Here is a 24,367-nt window from a genome sequence, read left to right as displayed (position 1 = left end):
TATTTTGTAAATCAGTTGGATCTTAGGCGGTATTGCCGCAACTCTCCGCTCGTCCGCTGTATTGGATCTAGGGATGTACGCGGTCTTGCTTGCTTCTTTAGTATGGATAATTCATACGGGGTATTGATTTTAACCGAGTGCAAGTAGTCTATTGGTCAATTTCAAAATTTGAATGCACCAATCAATGCGGCTTGTGCCGTTTAATCGAGAGCGCCAAAAATACGTATTTTGTACATATTGGCTCATATGCAGTATTGAACTTACATAGACGATATATTATTATTATCATGTGTTTATATCAAAGTCGCTGACATTATAAAATCTCTTCTTATATGGAATATATCGTCTCTGTTCTGGCAGAACACACTAACTGGAGAATACTAGTTTTGAGTAATTTGACTTTGAAGTTGTTAAAATGTTTGAAATGGTCTATCATGTAAGTTTATTAAGTAATCGTAAAAAGGATGACTTTAAAATAAAGACTGTTTATTTATTAAGAAGGTTTCCAGACGGTAATGTTTGAAATAAGGAACATTTTGGTATAACTAACTCAATATGTAATTTTTTCGAATTAGTGTCTTCTGCCAGAACAGTGACGATATTATTATGTAAGTAGGTTCACTCTTTTGTAACGAACAATACATTAGTTAAACAAGTGATCATTCTAACTTTGTACAATACTGTCGTTTAAATAGCTAAAACATATTATTAACCATCACCATCCATTAAGTATTGGTACAACAACTCATTACTGCTTTAGTGAGTTAAGTTTAGTAGCAGTTTTATTGTTTATGTTCTCAAATAGACACATTTTACTATTGACAACATTATTATTTCAGCCGTTAATATAATTTGTAAATCGGTACTATAATATAAGATTCTGATCGACACACGGATGAGTTTTGCGAGCCGTCCTGAGTAAATTTCAAGCCAAACTAAATCTTTTACTTTATAATGTCGATTGGCGAAATTTGTGGCTCTTGGACTTCAGTTTGGTTTGAAATCAGATTTAGAGCAGTGGCTCGCAAAACAGACTCATACATTCATCAGGGTCTTTGGAAGAGTTTAATAATTATTATATTTGCAAGATGGTTTATTTTCGGTGCATTTTAACATATTATATATTATTACGTTGTGAAAAGATAAGAAAATTAATATCATTAAATAATTAATAAGTATCGCGATTAATAGTCAACAATAATTTTGTATATTGGTTAAACAGATTTCTTCAGTATTTTTAACTAATGGAAAGAATAAAAATGTGGTCGCATTCATATATATATTTTTTGTGAATTCAATTTTTACTTTGTGATCATGTTGTAACGAAATAAATGACCAGGTCACATTATGAAAAGTTTGCAATCAAAACAACAACTTTGTCACACTGACCATTTTGTATTTTTCGATTTTATGAATAATAAGATTGCATGTGGGTGTAAAAAGGACTGAATGCCAAATTTAATGTCAATATCATTAAAATTGGATAAAACTTTGTGCAATTTAAGAAACACAGACAATACGTTCAATTGTAAATTGTAGTAACAAAATGATACAATCTCACGTCTTCTATTAACCATCGATAGAAGACAGAGAAAGCGTGCCTGTGTTTCTCTGATGAATAGTATTTATAGTTTTTATTTTATTTTATTTATTTATATTTATGGCTACACTATGGTTAACATGTTACATCCTTTGACATGAAAATATAAGATGGGATACTTGGATAATAATCATCGGATGATGGTTAGTGATCTGCCATTATTCTGTACACAAAGTGAAATCAACAATAGTAGGTAATTATTATTAATAATATTATAAGATAGAAACAAAACATTTAGCATATACTGTGAACAAACACTTCATGCAACATGGACACGTCTGCCCATTGTCAGTCTAACAATGACCATGCGTTGCGATTACTTTGCGGTCTCATCATTTACAATAATTAAAGCGATCTAAGGCAGAATATGTCATACAGTGAATATTAAATTGACATTGTGAAAATGTAGTGCCAAATGTATAATTAAATTTGAATTTGAATTGAATTGTTTTAATTTTAACTCGTATATGTTGGTAATGTAGACGTGTATACTAAGATGACTCGATAAAATATATTATGATGGTCACAATAAGGCAGCGTGAAATTCTACTAGGGATGTCTAGTGATGGAATTACGAAACATGGAGTTTAACCATGACAGTACCATAGCTTGGTTAGATATAAATAAAAATAAAAATTATAATTTAATAATTAATATTATAATATAGGTACCTACTTAAACACCTTTATATTTTCTAGAAAATTTGACGTTTTCTAAATAGGTACCTAGTTAAATTAAAAAATACAATTAAAACCATAAATTATTCAAAAATGTCTCGCTGCCTATTAGTTTGAACATAATATTAAACTACATTAAAATGATAAACATAATATGTTATGTAATACTAAGCTGAAAGCTTATTTTATAACAGTTTCCTATTTAATTGTAAGTTTCTTTCGTAATTTCCTCACTAGATGTCATAGTAGCACTAGCTCCCCAAAAACAGCTCAAGTCATAATTATATTGATATTAAGTTTATGTAATTTTTCAAATAATTAAGGTATATTTTTTCTGTAGGGTCAAAAATTACGATGATAAAAGTTTGTGTAGTGTGAAAAAATATCAATCGATGACAATACTAAAATTAATAATGTTGGCAGCATTCAAATTTTAAATAATTTGTAGCTGTGATGCATGTGTTTTTGTCTGATGAGGTCCTAAAAAGCCAGCATTAGTGTCGTTCGTCTCAGCCAAAATGTCTCAAATCTCCGTCAGCCTACACCCATATTGCAATGTAGTAGATATATTATTATTATTAATCATATTAAATATATTAATTCACCATAAATCAATGCAAACATTTCAATAGCCGTGTAAACAAAATGACAATGGGAAAAATATCAAACAGAAAATCAAGGTTTTCTGTATTTTTTTAAATTATTGGTCTCGCAGTCCAATGTAAGACTTATTACCGAAATATTTAAATATGATATTGGTAATTCTATGATAACTAAACCTCTATTTTAGATGGATTGATTATAAGTTTATAGGAGAACTGCAGGCTTATTCCTTTCTACGCAACGCCATCAAGTTTTCTCAATACTTGTCACAATTTTATAGTGAGAGGTGTAAAATATCAAAATTATTATTATGTTAATGATCATTAGCTAGGTATTGAAATGTTTGCATAGACAATAAAGCTGTAAGTATAGGAGACTCAGAGCGATCGAATCCGTTTTCGCTTTGGCCAAGGGTAATTACAACAGTGAAAAATAATAATTGTGTGGATTATTATGTTGGACATGAATAGCTTCGGACGAAGGCGGTCAGTGCTGAAGAGAGAGGAGGCTGAGGTTACCTTCTCCATATTCCTTGAACCGGGGGGGCATGAAGGGATATCGCACTGTAGGGCTTATTGAGTAGAGCTGGCCTGTGGAACATGTGCCAAATATAATCGGGGAAATGTGGGACCGTTTAGTTTAATTATTACAACAATTTGCATTAACATATTATATTAGCGGTTTTATGATGGAAAATAGTAATTGCAGAGTTTTCAAGATGATGTTTAGCATATTGCAAGATTGTCCAACAGCTGATGACAGTAGGCCCCGATTTGACTCCGGGAGATATGTCATATCCTCAGGACATACAAAATATATAAACTTCACTTAACAGGTTCTATGCCTTCAGCGAGTTTTCTCGCTCTAGAGGCCGTGATCGAGAAGCCGCACATACAAATTTCGCGAGTTAACTCGTCCGATTTTAAGCTCAAATTACTAGCCACTGTCGAATGATTTGCATAACCTAAAAAATTAAACACACAGTGATATCTGTTTGAATAATTATGGAATACTAAGCCACAAATTATCGGTATTAAACCGATTTTAATAAGATTTTCGCTTTGCATTCAACGTGTGTCGTTAAAAATCTGCGGGCTGTCCGATACTGCCATAGTAAAATCGCGAGGCATAGAAAAGGTTAAGCAAAACAATATTTATTTATAAAAATAGATTTAAATCTAATAATTAATAATTGAATATAATATATTTTAAAGAACCATTTAAATTAACGGTTTTTGTTGCTGCAAAGACATGAACTCTCTGTAATGTGATTCCAGCTAAAATTGGACACCTCTGTTCTGTAAATATAGCATGGTTATGAATAGCATCATTGGATTTAGTACAATAATAACTGAAAATAGCCAATTTTATCCGTTTATATGAAATTTCAAAAAAATAAATGTTCCAATAAACGATAAAATTAAAAATTAGTTGTTCTGTTAGGAAAAAGCTGATGATGTGTTAACTTAATTCGTTGATGTATTGATGAGAAGCATGTTTTGAAAAATAATCTACAACTCCAGAAAATATTGTGTCACACATCAAAGAATATACAAATCAGTTTAAATCACTTAATTGTGCATTCACTGTAAGTACCTTTTATAATTTATTCATCAAAATTACAGGTAAGTGGTACAGGATTTGTGACTTTTTTTACCAAATTAAATCTATTTGACATAATATGAGATCCAATACAATCATTTTTTTTAAATTCTCCAGAGTTATATCTATAACTCCTTGATTAATTGTATTGTTTCTCGATTGATTAAATTTCAAAGGTAAAAATAAATTAATAACTAGCTTAGTCAAAAATAAGTAAGTGGGATTTTTAAATTGATCCGCAGTACAAATCATATAATATTAATATATTATCTTCATCCAAATTAGATTCACATAAAAACGAATTCTTAGATTTATTAGACAAATAAAAATAAACCTGTATAAATACAATTTGTATATGTAGTAAAATGTTTTACCTGAAACAATTCAATCAAATAAAATACTGAACCTAGATCCTGAAAAGCACATTAATTAATAGAACATAGTAGGTATTTTAATATATCTGTCTTTTTGATATTATCACAGATTAAAATATAATAAGACTAAGAATGAATGAAATATATTTTGGTGTTTATATTTTACCTTGCCAGTACCAACTTCCAGGGGCACCGATGAAAAGTCTTTGGCCATCCTGTAACAAAATAAAAAACATTAAATTTTTGTTTTTCCTAAAATGGCGGTTCATTATTGGTGACATCATCTTGCCAGAGAAAATAAATGCATCAATTACCATTATTTCGTGTCTTGATACGAAAAATCTCAATATAATATAGCAGAATGGAAGAAAATTCGTCTTGTTACAACACTAGGGGAGTAACGTAATGATTTAGAATACTTCAAGAACCATATCTTCACCTCAATACTACAACTAGATAACTTGATTTTCACTGTTTTTGAGATAGCTATTGCATAATATGATTCTACATTTCCTTCTTTACGAAATGATAAAACTAGGTAAGTTAGAAGTTTGTGTTTGAAAATATTAGATAACTTTCAAACCATAAATGCATTAAATAAATGAAATTATATATCTGCAATATTTTTTCATACAATTGAACATTATTTAATTGTTCCCAATTAGAAAAGCACAATTTTCCATTTTTATTACAATACATATTTAATTTAACAATAATAATTATAGCCTAGATTTATGTTAATCAAGTAAAGTTTAAATTTCTTTTTCCCAACAATGGCCAAATCAGAGTTATCTAGTTGTAGTATTGAGGTGACGATAATATATTATAATATATTTTAAAATTACTTCATAACTTGGGAGAGATTTCATTCACAGTGTAAACTGTAAACGGTAAGGAAGAGGATGTAAAAGAACACCTCCATGTTGAAAACATTCGTGTCTGCATTCTTTAGACAGTAGACCATTTTCCAGCAAATATCATTAGAGGGAATTGTTATCTTGGTGGAATTTTGACAAGCGTTGATAATAAGTTAACATGATTATTGGAAAAATAGTATGTAGTTTTTTTTTAATATTCAATATTTCTGATATACCACTCGCACGTGTGTCACCAAAGAGCCAAATGTGGCTCGGGTGTGACAATTTGCCCCACCCCTGGTTTAGGCTACATTTATATACTATATCTATTTTTTTGGTATATGCATAAGATGTTTTCAAATTATGTATGTATAATAATATATAGAATGCTACATTCTCAAATCTTGTGAATTATTCATTGAATAAAAGAAATAGTTTATTATAGCAAGTCTAAGTACGTTATAAAAACGAAATATTGGACTGATCATCATTCGTTCGATATACAAAAACCAATAGTCAACATTGTAGCCCTATTCGATAAGCATTTCATGTAAGAAATACTAGTTAAAATCGTCGTAATTAAGTTGGATGCCGGTAGCTTAATTGAAAAACCACACTGGCGCGAATGCAGCGGTTACAGGTTCAAGTCCCATCGGGTGTCGTATTTGTTTCTAAAAAGGATTTTTTCTAGTCGGTATATGAATGAGGTGTTTACAAATTATGTATGTTCAATTATATTTAGTAGGTAATTAAAAAACAACATATTTATCAACTAGCATTCTTCAAAGATTTTTTATACGACACGTAGGTAATAAATAGTAGCAAATAACCTTTAATTAAAAATACATTCACCAATTTTCTAAGTAAATTTCAAATTATTAAATATCTAATTTTGAAAAACACTTATGAGAAAATATATTATAACCAATAGAAAAAAGTAAGACACCCCGCAGGAATTGAACCTGCATCTCTTGGGTTTACGCCCCGTGCGTATTTTCCACTATGCTATTAGGTGACATACTAATTACGACAAATTTTAACTATTGGCCCTTATAATCAATGACATTGCTTATAATATACCTGCTCATCAGCGCTCTTCTAAATCCTGCCAAATTTCTAAATTCCTGCCAGGTGTATTATTTAGATTAGAATTAAGATTTTTTCTATTGGTTATAAGTAATATATTTTCTCATGTTTTTCAAAATTATGTATGTTCAATAATTAGTATGGCACATTCTTAAATCTTGTTAATTATTCGTTGAATAAAAGAAATAGTTAATTAAATATTAAATATCTGTTATCAATCCAAATCGTTTAATTAGATTAATTTCCAATTACGTATCGTACTTATTACATACTTAGCTTTTCGAAAGTCATAGAAGAGAATTAATATCAATTATCAAACAATCGTAGATCTTTATACCTACTAGATAATACTGTAATAATCATTCCACTGTTATCGGACAATACCTAATTAATAAATGCACAGGTACCTAACTAACTAATTAATCAATGCACATCCGACAGACGCGTTACGTAGGCACTAAAAATAATTTAAATAGAAATCATAAAATTAATTAACCAATCTTATTAAAAGAATACTAATTTAAAACCGAAACCCTTTCCTGATTGATTTATAAGCAATTAAAATAGTGCTGCGTCAAAGTCAATCGAGTCCATTTTGATTCCCGACTCGACAAACATTTCACAATCAATCAGGGACTTACCTTACATCCGATGACTAGAGTAAAATTACAATAATAAGTTTTAATTCGTGGATCGGGCCGAAAGGGTCTAAGTGCAAACGGATCGGTGGGTTAGTCTCTTTAGGTGTATCACGGTTGTGTAACAATCAACATCGATTATGACTTGTTGCATTTTATTTAGGGTTACCAAATTATTTTTTTTACTGTTGTAATACAACAGTAATACAAAACCGAAAAACAAATTGTTTACGATCGTCATAATCGACTTCCCTCGTTGACTGCATTAAATCAATAATCTTCAATAGTATTTAAATAGGTTATAAGTTACATACTTACTAGTATGATTGTAGATAGAACCAATACATATTATGTATTGTATATTTTTCTCTATCACTTGGCATACACTGTAAATTAAATTATGTTAAAAGATTATACCTACTTGATAAGATAAAAAATACTACATACGCCAATTAAGCACGTGTATAGCTATAAATAATTACCTGTATTTAAAAAATATTATCTATTTTCATTTCACCTCCATATTATACTACTATAAAATCACCAAATAAAATTAATATGGCGGTACGTTTTAAAGAAAATTAAACACAATAACAATTTAATATTATTTTATATATATTTTATACATATATATTCTTTTAACGCTACAATAGGGCATGAGCCCCAATGACAGTAGTGTAGTGAAACGGTAGTTTACGAACACCCCCCCCCCCCTCGTGAAAGGTCAGCGTCTTACGCATTTGAGATTATAAACATAACATTTTTAGGTTTTATGAATAAGGTTGATTTCCTACAAGCATTGGCATAATATTACCTATCGCGATATAAGTATAATGTACTGGCGATTGTTTACAAGTCAACAGCAAAACACACGTCAATAATAATTAACACATATATTATAAGCTAAATTTTCATCATAAATATGAGCATCTATAGTGCCATGGGTCTCAGGTTCGAATCCTGGGTCTGGCAAGCACATATATTGTTTTTCAATTTGTGTGTGAGTTATGGACCTAATAGGTTGAGCAAGTGGCTGACATCCATTTCTCGTAAAAAAAACAAAATCTGTTGATACAAACCTCTCAAACAACTCTGTAGAAGCCCATAATGATCATATTAGGATCGGACATGGTCGGAATGAATGAATGAATAAATTTCATCATAACTCATTTACGCAAATGTCAAGTGCTCACTTATCAATTCTTAACTCTCTCAATCATAATAATTCAAAAACAAAATGGTTTCAAATTGCTATCACAGAGCAGGCGGTCAGTAAATATAAAAATGTAATAAATATGGTACGATTATAAATAACTTTATATAGTTATACGATTAAAGAAAAGCAATTTATTGTTTTGTGTGTAAAAGTTGTTGGCAACCCTGCCACGACTCGTGCTAAGGATAGCGGGATGAGTAAGCACGTTCTTCACTAAGCGCGGAGCTTAAAGCTCTGTCGGTATTTAGAAAAAGCGATCCATGATGCGCTTATCAAAGTAACAAAGCTATCATTCTCATACAATTTATTTAAATTATTATTTTTATAAGAAAACAAACGCCGCCTCAGGTTGATGCAACTATACTATTTTGATATGAAGATTCTTTGACAAGGAAATAATGTAATACTTTTTAATGTAATTGAATGGAGCAACAGATTGGTCCGGTTTTAGTATACGGTATTTTAATAAGACTTCAATGAGACTAGGCAAAAGTGGACATGATGGTGCGGATTCTTCGAGGTATCTCATCGTCCATTGGTTAATAAATAGGTGCCTACGTACCTACCAATGGCTAAGGGTGGAGGTAGGCTGTTAAGATCTGCCATAAATCGTGGGCGTACAGGCAGAAGTCACTAACTCCAAATACACATAATCAATATTTTGTGTTCTTAAAATGGTAGTAAAATCTTTATTTTTTGAGTTATTCATTACTTTTATTTTTTTATATGTTCAATAATCTTAAATCGTGACTTCTGCCATTCAAGCAGCATTACTTTTTCCATATAATGACATTAAAATCTCAATTTCGTCAAAACTGGAGTTAGTGACTTCTGCCTATACGCCCACGAAATGATGCACACTAAACTTTGTCACCTATTATTTCATTGAAGTAGAATTCAATTAAACCCTGCGAAAACCATGCCATAATTATAATAATATAAAAGTCAAAACATACTCTCAAAACACACTCGTTTATCTATAAAATATCTAAAATTATGCAATTAAATCATACAAACTTTGAATATTTTATAGATAGAATTATATTTTTTATCTATTTATAGTTTGGTTAGGCAGGATTAAAGAATTTAAAAAGAATAACCAACAATATTTTTTTATTTTTTATTAAGGAATCAAACAGTTACATATTAATTACAAAAATTTAAAATATAATAATGAAAAGTTATTGATATCTATATTTATATTTTTATATAGTTATTGATATATAAAAATATATGTGTAATATGTATTCTTAGAGTCTGTATTCTATAAGCTGGCGTACACGTTACACGTAAAGCAGTGTGCCATCGCGTTCAACTGTTGCAAGTTTTCAATTGGAGGGAACGAGATGGATGCTGAAGCGGGGGGGAAACCGGCACGCCAGCTTATATAAAACAGACTCTAGTACCTATGAATGAAAAAGTGTGCACAATTTTGTCGTATACCAAAACTATTATGGTTTGGTTAGGCAGGGTTTAATTGATTTTTAAAAACTACTTCAATGAAAACAAATACGTATAACTGACAAAGTTTAGTGTGCACTATTTATAGCGGATCTTAACAGACTACCTCCACCCTTCGCTACTGGTACCTACTAGGTACATACAATATATAAATCATCCAGGTCACAACTCACAATCCAGTTATGAGAACCCAACGAAGAAGAAAACAATAAAATATATTCTATTCGTAATATTTATATTAACTTGGGAAGAACTGGTCTAGCCTCTTATTTTAAGGGTGGTTTAAAAAGTGACAAATGTATTACAATAAAAACACTCGATAAATTTGTTTTCGAAGATAAGAATTAATTAAGATAATCCCTGTTTGTTAAAAGGCGTAAGGTAAGAAAACACTCAATTTTTAATGTAAGCTTGTTGAAACAGTGTACAACAAATTTGACTACGTGGTGCAGCGGTCAAATTCATAATGTTTTTTTCGAGGCCAATTATATGAAACCAAATGTTTACAAATATCATATGACGGTATAATATACAAAGTATCATACAATTTGATTTATTCCACTGCTGGATGAAGGCCTTCGAAGGTCCTTTCACTCTTATCGATTCCTAGTTCTTTGATGCCACGTACATCCGTCGAAATTTATGAGTTTATCGTTTTTTGATCATTTAGTTTTTGAATCTGAGTGTCCTACTAAAATGAACCACGCATTATAGACGGGCAATAGTGTGTGTCGCAACCTTAAAATACACCAATATTGGATGAGCGTCAGTGCATAAACTGGGAGCAGTTGTCAGAACGAAGGACAGCAGTATTCTTGACACATGTATCCTATTTTCTTCCACACTCGAGATCGGTTGTCTATTAGTACACTTCTTCTTCTTCTTCGGCCATATCCGCCCCTTAGTTAGAGCATATGGATACCACGCGGCGCCTCAAAGAATCCCTGTAGCTAGCCAGTCTTCTTGCTTCGTTCCTCGTCTAACGCCGCCTCTTCACTCACAGAGCGTGATAAGAGGCTGCTTGGTGCGTTCTCTTATCTCCTCGTTACTCCTAAAGTCATACCACCGAACAACCCAGTATCCGTCGCAATCATCTGTTTTCGAAGCTCAGTATACGGTTGCTCTGAGCCTTCGTAACGCGCCATGATTCGCTACCGTAAAGCAGCACCGTCAAAATGCAAGCGTCGAATAGGCGACATTTGGTTTTCACCGAGTAGGGACAATTGTGAGTCCCAGATATTACGCATCGAGTTGAATGTTGCTCCAGCAATGCCAATGTCATTGTGCTCCAGCCATTCCCATTCGGATAGCGAGCTTTCCCTGTGATTAGCGACGAACAAAAACATCGAGAGCGTCGACAACTTCAAGTACGAGTACCTAGGAGTACAAATCACGGGAGATGGCATTTTGCAGATTACTACACACCCGTTAGGTATTTCAGTTCTCATCATTTCTGAGTTCCCTAGATAAGACATAATATTACATGACACGATATATCTATTTGCCTGCTTCTTGGGCAATATAATCAATCATAGAGCGTGATAAGCGTCTCGGCTTCTGCACTTCCAAATATAGCAAACAATGATTTTGAACTCCACGTTGACTTATATTCGAGACGGACACCGAGTAATGAATAATTCATAATAATTTTATTGAAAACTTTAAACAACATCTGTGTGAAGACATAAGTATAATCATATGTAATAATAGAATAAGTATTTTGCGATGGCGCCACTGCCAGTATAAAGAATAAATTTGCCACCGTAAGTAGATGTGAAGCACAAACCCTTAGGGCACCAAAGTCATTGCCATTTCACTATAATATATGACAATATTTGGTTATCCTAATGACTAAGGAGGAAGAGAAGCAGGCGTTCTTGTGGCACATACAATTTTAAGTTAGATATAGCTGCTTGGCCCCCACATCCTGAAGCGGGCCCTTATTCCAAGATATTTGTCGGCCTCCCCTACCTATCGCTAGGGTTAAAAACAGACGCTCTACAGAAACGTTTCCCAAATGCTGTTCCAGGTTAAATTAAGGGTATTCAGTGTATTTTTAACGATTTTTTGTATTTTTCAATCAATCCATGTGAGTTATAAAGTTTACGAATATCGACACAAAAAATCAAAATTTGCATCACACAATCATATATTTTAAAATGTCAATATTCTTTATTTAAATTACCGCCGTAGGCGAATTTTTTACTTAGAGCAAATTTGTGATGTGTGTTTATCTCACTTATAGGTAGACGCGCCACGAAATTCTAATATAATACGTAAACTTGTGATAATATAATACGAGTGCTAACAATAATTATTCTCTGGGTTGTAAACAATACCTACACCAACTAAGGAATATAGCTTAATATTTACGCGTCCATGGATTTACTGCTGACAGTAAGTATTATCGTGGCCATAACAAGAAAATGCACGTGTAAACACGTATTATCGAAAAGGTTTGCACAATTTTGTCGTATCATCCAAAACATACCAAAACTATTATGGTTGACTAAAGGCAGGGTTAATTGATTTTTAAAAAATAACCAACATCATCTGTAAATTCTAGTGTTAGTTCAATAAAAACAAATACGTATGACTAACAAAGTTTAATGTGCATTATTTATGGCGGATCTTAACAGCTCACCTCCACCCTTCGCTACTAATAATATATCCACAGATGAAGGAAATTAAAATTATACAAAACGTTAACATGAAAATGTATCTCCGAACGATATGCTCTCCGCTATTCTCGTGTGGCTGTGTGCAAACAATAGCCCATACTTAACCTTAGCAGAGCGCTTTCCCAATTTGGAGTCGACGTGACAATAACTACGACAAAGAATGGAAACGGGGACAGCATCGTGGCACAAGAAATGTCCCGGCGATCGGCCCGAACAAATTACAAAGGTTAGGGACAAGAGGGGTCCATATTGGGAAATGCGGCTTGTTTTTTGGAGATAGGTACAATATTTTCTTGAAGAAAAGCTGGGAGACTTTATTTGTACGTTCGATAATCAGGGTTCTTCCACAGAACGCTGCCGCCAGCCCTTGGGAAACGACCCAAACCGGTCAAAGTTTAAATAATTTACGGCACCTATCACAATATTACAGTGGCGAAGGCTCCATAGTAGACGATTATTAATTTGAAGCCTACCTTCTAAGAAATAATTACAAGATAAAAAGAACTTTTTATATACAACGTTTTTAAATTTTCTGTTGAGTCATATAAACTTGACTTGACTAGCTTAAACGATCTAAAAAATTGTACTTGATAGAAATACTGAATAATGAAATGTCATTCCATATTAATTTCCATAGTAACGCACGTATATATTATTAATAACTAGCTGACCCGGCAAACTTCGTACCGCCTCAGAATCAATAATCTTGTGTCAACTTATTAGCTGAATTAAATTCAGTTTTTTATTAAGTTAAAATGAATACTCAAAATGAATAAGTTCAATAAATGTGCAAAAATCAAATCAAAATGAAAAGTATTTTAATTATATTGAACTGTATACACTGTACACACACGATGACCGCGTGGATTAAGCGCCAGTCTATAGTGTCGAGGGTCCCAGGTTCGAATCCTGGGTCTGGTAAGTTCACATATTGTAATTCAATTTCAATTCAATGGTGACTACCGAGCCAACCTTCAGTCGTAAATTGTGCGGTGGCAAGCCAGGCAGATCCAATGAGTTTAAAAATTCAGTTGGATAGTTGGTTGCTTCGTCTTCGTTTGTTACACAGTCGATAGATTTGAAGGAATGCAGTGGACCAACGATTTGATTTTGAATTGTGAAGTTTAAATTAATGATCCACATCTTTGTTCTTTACCGCAAGAATGCTCGTTCACTCAACCAATAATTGTCACAACACTTTGTTGATGAGTTTGTCCTTAGTTAAATTTAGAAAAATTCAGCGGAAACGAAATCAATCCGCTCGATTCATCGACAGGAACACGGCCGTTACCGATAGTCAGCAATTGCTTGGAGAAATCTTCGGCAGATGGATCGTTTAGCAATGCAACTCGCATGTTTGTCGTCAGCTGAAGTGTCTTCACATAGTACCACAGAGTCGATGATTTGAGGCAACCATTTATTTCATCAGCAGCGGTCGATCTTGGAATGACTGGTAGTGTTTGGCGAAAATCGCCAGATAGTAGAATCATTGCGCCTCCAAAACTTCTTGAGTCATTGCATAGATCTTTCATAGTTCGATTAAGTGCTTTTAATGCGCGTTTGTGCGCCATTGTGCATTCATCCCAGGTGATGATTTTACTTGCTAACAAAACTTTGGCCATTGCTGAGTATTTCGCAATGTTGCATGTCAGTTTTTCAGTCGGAAATTTCAACGTTGAATGAGGCGTTCGGCATCTTTCTAAATACGTGGTCGCTATCCCAGAAGAAGCAACTGCTACAGCATTTTCGGATCTCGCACGAACAGTAGCCAAAATCAATGACATGAGGAATGTCTTCCCAGTTCCATCGGGCGCGTCGAGGAAAAATAAGCCACCATTTCCATCATCAATTGCCTTTATTAACGTATCGTACACTTCCTTCTGTTGAGGGTTCAACAGTGGTAAATTCGTTCGAACTGATTGGTTCAATGCATCTCGATCATATTCACGATCACGTTCCAATTCTCGATTGAAAGTGTCGTTCATTCCACGATGTGGCGTTGGCATTCCTAACTTGACTAAAAAACTGCCACACATGAGGTAACACATGTATTCGATCAAAAGCAAAGCCTGGTTATGTATCTCCTCATTCACCTCGAGATCGGGATTCCCTGAACTGACACGAATTCGATGTAAAATGTCTTCTGACATGTCATCCTTGTATTTGTTTTACAGTTCAGGTGGATTCGATGGGAAGCATGTCGAAATAATGATAGTAAATAAAGTGCGTATCTGACTGACTTAGAGATGCAGAAACAATTGCTTCAGCGATTGTCATATCGCAATGAGTATCGTTTTCAAGCAAATTCAGCTGTTGACATGAAGCACGAAATGTTGGGCACACCACACCATTGTCAGTTAGACATTTCGACTATCATTCTTTCTTTTGTTTGTTTGTTTCTTGTTTCTGTCATGTATCAGAGATGGCGTTGTATACGAATTTAATTTTTTTGTGATTTTCTTTTATTTTCGAATGCGCGAATGGTTCATTGTTCAAAATGTCAAAATGTATGAGAAAATTAATTTTATTCATAATTTTCTTTTCCGTGAATTTTTCCGATGTTTTAATAGTTATTCTGCTATTCGGGGCTGAGACAAATCCAACAAATTAAAGATCGTAAAAATCGGTCTAGCCGTTCTCGAGTTATAAATGGTGTAACTAACCCGACTTTCTTTTATATATATAGATTTAGTTGTGCTAGGACCCCCTAGCAAACAATAATGGTATCGAAATAACTTTTCATACAAAACAGAATTAACTAAAAATGAATTCAATTCTACTTAAAGATGGCTAAAAGTATTAAAAAAAATGCGTTGGCATCGTGTTCTGATATATTCTAAAAGTTTCAAATGTCTAGCTAGTCGAGAAGTACCGGACAAACAACCACCGGATAAATAAGAATACGACCTAAAAAAACGTTGTAAAATTGATAGAAAGTATTCAAATAAATATAAAAATATGCCAAATTGAATATATATCGTCAGAATAATTAACTAATATTTAAAATGTATATATATATATAAATGAGAGCCATCTATCGTCAGAATAATTCAGAATAAATAAAAAAATAAGAGACAAAGCAGGGCATTGAAATATTGATTCACTCGAGATGATTTTGGCAAGTTTATTGTATGAATTGCGTGTCAAGGGCATCGGCGTAGTCTGGTTTTCTTCATACGAATCTATAAGCTTATAAGGCAAAGCCTATCTCCGGATATATTTAGTGTCGAGGACTGCCGCTTTATTCAAATAATAATTAATAATGCGATTTTCTATGGGTTCAATCACGTCATATAAAGATAGAATATTTTAAAAAATAATTAATAATTTTATCTCGTGTGTATTATTTATCAGTTAATTCAGTCATAGACTAACATATATATAATATTTTTTTGTTTAGTTGTTTGTCATTTTGAGCTGTTGATACCGCTATATTTACCGATGACATATTTTTAGGCGTAAGTTACGTGTAGGTATAGGGAAATGCATAATCTATATTAATTGCTCAATTCTATATCGTCAGTGAGTTATTGAAATTAAATCGATTTAGTGTAATGTTGACATTTCAGGGCTCGAAATGGACCGGAACGCACCGGAGCGCCGTTCCTGTTCGTGAAATCGGTAAAATTATCGCTCCGTCTCGTGGAATAAATAATGTGACCGTCTGAGCTGGATAGGCCATATAATAGAAAATCTAACACACTTATTTTTATGAAGAAAAAAAACACATAAACTTTGATAACTTTACTATGTAAAAATCTTCAGAAAACTGTCGAGCGCTCCGGTTCGTTATTTTTTTCCATCTCGAGCGCTGCGCTGTGACATTAGTAGTAATATCGTATTATCGTCTTATTTGCCGTGAGTATACCTGACAAGTGTGCCCTTTTTCATTTATCTCCACAGCCTACCTCTATCCACAAGTCACCCTTCGCCACTGCAATATTAAATGTTCTGTTCTCATTAATTTATTTGTGTCGTCCATTTTTGGATCCCGACCGAGACACGATTTTGTCTACAATATTATTCATAACATTGTCACATTTCTAACTAACCTAATGTAGAGTACTGTGTCTAATGCCGTGTCCACACTGGCAACAAGTTGCTGGCAACCCCATTAAATTTTACGATAATTATCATAATTGGTTAAGAAATTTTACGATAATAACGATAATCATAATTATCGTAAAATCTAACGAGGTTGCCAGCAACTTGTTGCCAGTGTGGACCCGGCATAATATACATCAGTGGCGAGGGGTAGAGATAAGCCGTTAAGATTTGACATAAATAGTGCACATTAAAGTTAGTTAGTTATACCCCTTTGTTTTCATTCACACAATTTGCAGATAGTGCTGGTTACTACCCTGCCTAAACCAAACCATAATAGTTTGAGTATGATAATATGGACGATCCAACAAAAATAGTGCACATTTTTTCTATCATAGTTATTTGTTTTCGTTTGATTAAGAATACATATTATAAATGGTGATGGTTAGTTTTTAGAAATTCATTATTCCATGTCTAAACCAAAGAAAGTAGCTGACATCCATATCTCATAATTTGTTAATACAAAACTCCACACTGTGGAAGCAAATATGATCTTATTAGGATCGGACATGACATGGTCGGGAAACCAAACCATAATCTTTAATTAACCATTTCTTGTATTCAACGAATAATTCACAAGATTTAAGAATGTACCATTCTAATTATTGAATATACATACTTTTGAAAAAAACTTCTGAGAAAATATATAATAACCAATAGAAAATATCTTTTTGAAAAAAGTAAGACACCCGGCAGGAATCGAACCTGCATCTCTTGGGTTGAAACCCAAGGGAGTTTAATAACAGGAGTTTTAAAAACTAACGAATACTATCTACACATTGTAGTCTTAGTTCAACGAAAACAAATACGTTTGATTGACAAAGTTTAGTTTGCATTATTTATATCGGATCCTAAGAGCCTACCTCCACCTTTCGCCACTGATACCTATAGACGATCACCACAAATAAAATGTTACACCTTGCTAAAACAAACAATAGATTGTAACAAATAATTAAAGTTAGTGATAGCCCACCAACCTGTGAATGGAGACAGCGTATTTGATCATGTTTGAAAAAGCTTTAACCAGTAAGCCAGTCAGTGGCAGGACATTACTTTGTTTGCCGGCAAGCGACAGAACAAAACGTTTAGCATATTCAAATTTGCCTGAATGAATAAGTAATAAAATGTCGATTTCCTTAAAAGTCCTTGCGCCTATCCCACGGTACGACACTAAGGCAAGGAATTTATTTTATAGGCAGGTAGGTACATAGATACCTTCTTGATTATTAATAATATTATATTAAACTTGTTTAAATGAAGCTCGGTTATTAAAAATATTCGATTTTGCTATAGATTCGAAGTCAACTTGGTTTAGTGTTGAATTATGTACCTACGAGTACAAATACTACAATAGGTGCAACAATAAAATAAACTATAGTTCAGACATCATAAGTGCTTATATTGGAGGTAATGGAAACCTGGCTAACACAAGGAGGAGGCTGACAGCGTTCCAGCCTGGGGGCCCGAGCGAAGGGGGGCCCGGCTTGGCGGGTCGACCAGTTTGTCCAGTTGTGAGATAAACATACCACAGATTTGATGTATTAAAAGTCGCGAATATTAAGACAATTTTTTTTTTTTTTTTTCGACCATGTCCGATCCTGATAGGATCATATGGGCCTCCACAGAGTGGAGGTTTGTATTGACAGATTTTGTTTTTTACGAGAAATGGATGTCAGCCACTTGCTCAACCTATTAGGTCCATACCCTGACACACACAGATTGAAAAACAATTTTTGTACTTGCCAGACCCAGGATTCGAACCTGGGACCCACGGCTTTGTAGTCCAACGCTTATGTTTTAATTTTCAACTATAGGCGCGACGAAATTTTGGACTCGCTGGCATTCGGAAAACGGACGTCGAGCTGGGAACACGTCGATTTGTTTCGTGATGGCGACGGCGGTATTAATTCTTAAATCGTGTAAAGATGACTAAAAACGTTACTCATTTACTTGAAAAAGAAAACAAGTCAATGAATATATTATGATTGTTTCTAACAGAACATTAAATGGACGCATGTTGGATTTATATGACAAATTATATTTCGTTTGGCATGCGTCATTTGCACCCGCGACCCGCAATCCGCGCATCGCCTAGCCACGATCTTTTTAGACCGTGCCTCAACTGAGGTAGGTATAGCCTTAACATTTAAAAATAATATGTAGTTGTACAATACAACTTACTTATGTGACATGATAATTCACGTCATTCATTTCATTCATATCATTTTATAATAAAAGTGACTATTTATGGAATATCGAAGGGTCGCATGTTACTTGGTTACAACAAGAGGGGGTCGCGACCAGTGGTTCACAATATGATACCGAGTACCGACAACTCAATAATTCAAGGGGATTTACTTGTAAATATAGAAAATCGCTTGAATACACGGAATACCATTTGGGGAATACTACTGTAGTGTAGAACATCACACTGCCCTTAACCTTGGCGACAGGTAGGAGAGCCCGCCATAAATCCTGTCCTAGGGACCCGCTTCAGAATGTGGGGGGAGGGGTATGACAATCATGGCCAATAAATCAACTAACAGTCGTTTCTATGAAATTAATTTTGTTACTTAAATACGGTAAAAGATTGAAAGACTAACGATTCCCCATTTTCAGCGTAATATCCAATGACATTAATATGGACGAAGCATCTGGAAAAAAATGACACTCACTTTTTTGTCGGGACTGCCGAATGGCATAATCTGTTCTAACGTCATTACAATAAAGGTGATATTGCTATAAATTCCCGATGCTTTTTGTCGGGTCTGCCGAATGGTTGGTAATGGTACATGTGCGAATGTCCATTAATAATGTCATTGATAATATCAAATATACATAGGTACTTATAGCATAATATTATTTCTTTTCAATAGATAAATATAAGATGGTATTCCACAAAAATTCCTGTGAAACAATATTACTATAATAAACAATATTAATATTACTATCCTATCTATCGCTTAGTTTCAAGGCACATGAATATTATACACGTTTAGTAGATATACCTACATACTCGTAGGTACAATTCCTAATGGTATAATGGTAGAATGAATACTTCGGCACTAATGTCGCCGTGACAAGGCAATTTTCGTCAATGCGAAGAGCTTTTAAAAAGCTATGCGTCTGATTCATACGAAATAAAAGAATGATAATACACTTCCATAGGAAAAAAAAGAATGCTTATAGGACGTGATGTAAGGGCATAGCGTCAAATATGTTTAGTTGGAAATTACTAAAAACCTGTAGAATAAATAGGTACCTGCATACTAAAAACAAAGTACATCGTTTGTGAATAATTACAATGGCCGCTCACCATGAATGTTATTTCAGGTTTTCTACTAAGAATTTATGTATCTCGCCATAATATTACGACAATTAGTACGTAGTAGCAAGGCCTGAACAAAACAAACAATAAAAGTACGAATGAGAAAGCATTCGGCACTTTTATATTCTCCGCAATATGCGATAGAGTAAGATAGAATTTCTACGGGTGAATTAAATATTTATTGTACACGTCGCCGGTAAATCTTAGTTTGAATAACTCCATTCATTCAAAAACTGCGAGGACATATTACTAACATTTATTGCTTTTGTGTTAAATATAAAGTTAGTGGTAATTATTTTTCATTAATTTACTAGAAAATATGGTTAACTATATTACGCTTAAATTTGGTAGCAGTTCTAAGAAAAGAAACATTATGTATAACGTTTCATAGTTAAGTTAATAATATAATAATAAAATCTACTGTGAGTTATACGCAAGAAACACGGCTACATTTTGCCGAACAATACCCACTCTCTTTATATTATTACTCTGAGGTACGTACCCTTACAAGTCGCCACTCACCATACGGAGAAAAGTTGAAAGGTTAGCAGATACATAAGAACAATGAGAATTATTAGCTCCTCAACATCATAAATTGTCTCAATACCTATGTCATTATCATAATGCAATAAATTGATTGGCACGTCATGGCAAGGATGCGTAGGCAGGTAAAGTATATTATTTATTTGGTGGCGAATCTCTGACGGAAGACAGTGCCGCAAAAATACATTTATCTTACCGCTCGACATTTTTAATATTAGGTACTTACATGGCATTCTCACAAGACCCGAAGGACCTCCAAGGTAGAATGCAAGAACTCGCAGGTGTCAGTCAAACGGTCGGCCTTTAGATCTAGATAAATCTTTAGATAAATGTCCCAAAGACAAAAGTGATGAGGAACTGCTTTTCGGACCCTGCGATTATCTGTATTAATGGCACCCAACTCGAGCAAATCAGCAGCTACGCCTATCTCGGACAGCAGGTGCCCATAGACGGAAGCATGCACGATGTAATTGCTCGCAGAACAAAGCTGGGATGGAGTGCTTTCGGACGTCTGACTAGCATCTTCAAGAATGACCTACCATTAGGTCTTAAGCGTAGGGTGTTCAACCGATGTGTGCTGCCCGTGCTCACGCATGGCTGCGAGACGTGGACCCTCAACGGCCAAGGGGCACGAAACGGCCACAGGGTCGCCCTAAAAGCTGCTGGATTGACGAACTGATAAAGTTCGGCGGAAATACGTGGCAGCGAACAACACAGGACTGAGAGAATTGGAAGAAGTTTGGGGAGGCCTTCATCCAGCAGTGGATTGACCCCGGCTGATGATGATGACATGGCATCGATAAAACAGGAAACTTACGGTCTAGTTTCAAAAAATAAAATAAATTTGGAATGAGCTTTCTTACGTTTAGAACAATAGAACATTTCGAAATGACCTGTCAAGTCCAGCGGGTAAGCTATATTTTTGGAATCAATATCGTGCTTATAACAGAATGTATCAACCTAATATTCACGACATTACGGGTTTTCCTAGCATCGAGCATTCGCCTCTTCTCTATAATAAGTTAAGTACGTACATCGACAGGCCATTGTGCATTATATGGCAGATAAAGCAAAATGCTGTCATCAATCAAAATGACATTGACGTTCGGACAATATTTACGAATGTTTTTTGTTATTTTTTCAGTGACGGAGAATAATCCGAATCGAAAAATGTGTATTAATAATAATACCTTCTTGGGTCATTTAAAATCTGGTGAATCATGAGTAATTTCTTAATAGAAAACATTAAAATTCTTTCGAAACTATACCTAAGTAGGATGTGGATTTAGATAAAATGTATCTATTCCAATATTCTCATGAAAGGCACGTACCTACAGGTAAAGTATTTCAGGGACACGATAAAAGATGGCGTGGAGTAGAAGTGTAGTGTCCGCAGTAAATTATACATTACGCCTGAAAAACCTCAACTAGCGGTCAAAATAGACACTAAAAATGTAAAATCTATGAATAAAAAAAAGAAGGAATGAGCATACGTACAAATCACGGCAATCAGAAAGGCCGGCAAATATGGCCGACATTGCGTGATACACAAACATAAAATACACAAAATTACAAACACATACGAAGTTTATTCGCACACGTACAGACCAAGTGATATTTGTTTACGCAAAATCGTCGCTTTCCAAAATGGCGAATTTGGTTTCCCGTTTTTATACTGCAATGATTCAGTATCTATGTTCCTTTCTTTCTATATTAATTATTCGTTGTGTAAAATAATATCTTTTAACCTCGTTGCAACATTGTGTTTCCGCTGCTAAAATTATTTTTGAATTAATTATGTTTTTACACTATTTTTCAAAAAAGCAAACTCAATAATCTAATTAATACTATCGACGAGGAATTAGATAATAAGAATTTTAATAATTGAATGTTTTCATCAAACTCACGAACAGCAATTAAAACAAGTTAAAATCCGAAATAACCATTTCCTTTACAGTGTGGAGCATATAGACAGACATCCACAGTACATTTTAAAAGAGTGCACGGCACTGTACACTGCCACCTGCCATCATGGCGATTTGCTAACTTGTCAAAAATAAAAACGACAGCATCGAAAGAGCTGCCATTATCTATTTCGTGTTTTATTCATTTTATTTGAAATGCTTTTGAGAGTGACGACTACGCAAATAAATGACATATTATTTTCTATAAAACAGACTAGGTAAGCAATATAATATCTGATTAGCATAATGTATCAGTCTTTTAAGGAAATAAAAAAATGAACTTTAGATTTGAATAGATTTGTGTTCCTTGTTTTCCCAATTTGTATATTATAATATTATGTCTCTGAAACTTGGATGTTCAAGACATACAGAGGTTAGCGCTAAACGAATACGATGTTTGGTGCTATATACCTACCTAGAGGCCGATGCTGAGATTTTCGCGGACGGTCGAACGGAGGAATGAGTCCATCATCACCCGATAATTTAGTGCAGTAATTCTCAAACTGAGGGGGGCGTGGCCCCCTCTATGGGTCCCTGGAGCTCCTGCCAGGGAGCCGCGAAATAATTATAATTATAAAATAAGATTATATAACGTGGGCAGCTCAAGAAGAATTGATTGATATTCTGATCAGATCGGATATTTCCCTTGAAGTCGAATTTAATGAAAGAAGTATTGCAGAATTTTAGATAAGGCGACAGTTAAGAATATCCGTCAACCGGAAAAGCAGCACTGGTAATCATTATTTCTTTTGTGACAATATACCTACTTGTGCGAAACAGCATTTTTATCATTACTGGTAATAAAAAATAAACATAGGGGGCCCAGCCCCGGAGCTCCATTTATACGTAAAAAGCTATACACTAAGAAGAAGAAGACGGAGGAAGGCTTTGAAGCATACCCTGCGAATTAGCATTTCAAACATTGTACCGGATATTGATGTATTATGTAAAAATATGCAATCACACCCCTCTCATTAAATTTTTAATAAAAATGTACCTAAATTAATGGTAAATAAAGTACTGTTGGTCACTAAAGAGTAAAGACTAAAATTTTTGGGAAGGGGAGCCTTGGATTTTTTTCTGATTTCGGGGGCCGTGGTATGAAAAAGTTTGAGAAACACTGATTTAGTGAATAAAAAACCATTTCTCAAATGTAATACAATAATATGTTGATATCCATACAGTTTATTAATGCAATGAGAAATATGTACCTACTAACAAAATAACATCGCTTCACTCCACTCCGTACGCAACCTTCAGCGATTTCATAGACATGACAGGGGACAAGGCAAAAATAAAGTTGTGTATAAATAGAATTAAAAAAGTTACATTACTAATTCCCAGTGCAATCCGTGATCCGCCCTCGCGTCACTAGCCCGTGAGAAACGCGTGCTAGCAAGAAAGTGATTCTCTGGCTATCAAAAAATAATATACACAGACAGATTTCCGCATGTTACACATCATTACAGAGATGGGGACATCATTACACATAGGGACAATTATGGAAGAATACCCAGTAATCAGGATCATTTTTAGATAACCTGCTTACAATATCATAATGAAAACAATTAGGAAGAGGTTTTCTGTGATGTGTACAGACCTACAAACTTATCTGGAGAATGAGATGGGGGAG

The 24,367-nt window shown here is 34.0% G+C and overlaps 1 protein-coding gene across 6 annotated transcripts in view; it reads right to left on the bottom strand.

Annotated features, from left to right (window-relative positions):
• if (integrin subunit alpha inflated) overlaps positions 1 to 24,367 on the bottom strand; it is a 292,640-nt gene that overhangs the window by 34,771 nt on the left and 233,502 nt on the right. For all 6 annotated transcript variants that reach the window (XM_085958369.1, XM_085958372.1, XM_085958373.1 and 3 more), the window contains exon 7: positions 5,023 to 5,071. In XM_085958369.1, coding sequence (XP_085814495.1) covers positions 5,023 to 5,071 — 49 coding nt within the window. The remainder of the gene's footprint in view (positions 1 to 5,022; positions 5,072 to 24,367) is intronic.

The sequence above is a fragment of the Rhyacophila brunnea genome, unplaced genomic scaffold (genome assembly GCF_057557595.1).
Source record: "Rhyacophila brunnea isolate RB1 unplaced genomic scaffold, BYU_Rbru_1.0 scaffold_7, whole genome shotgun sequence".
NCBI classification, from domain to species: domain Eukaryota; kingdom Metazoa; phylum Arthropoda; class Insecta; order Trichoptera; family Rhyacophilidae; genus Rhyacophila; species Rhyacophila brunnea.
This window is presented reverse-complemented; position numbering and strand designations above follow the sequence as displayed.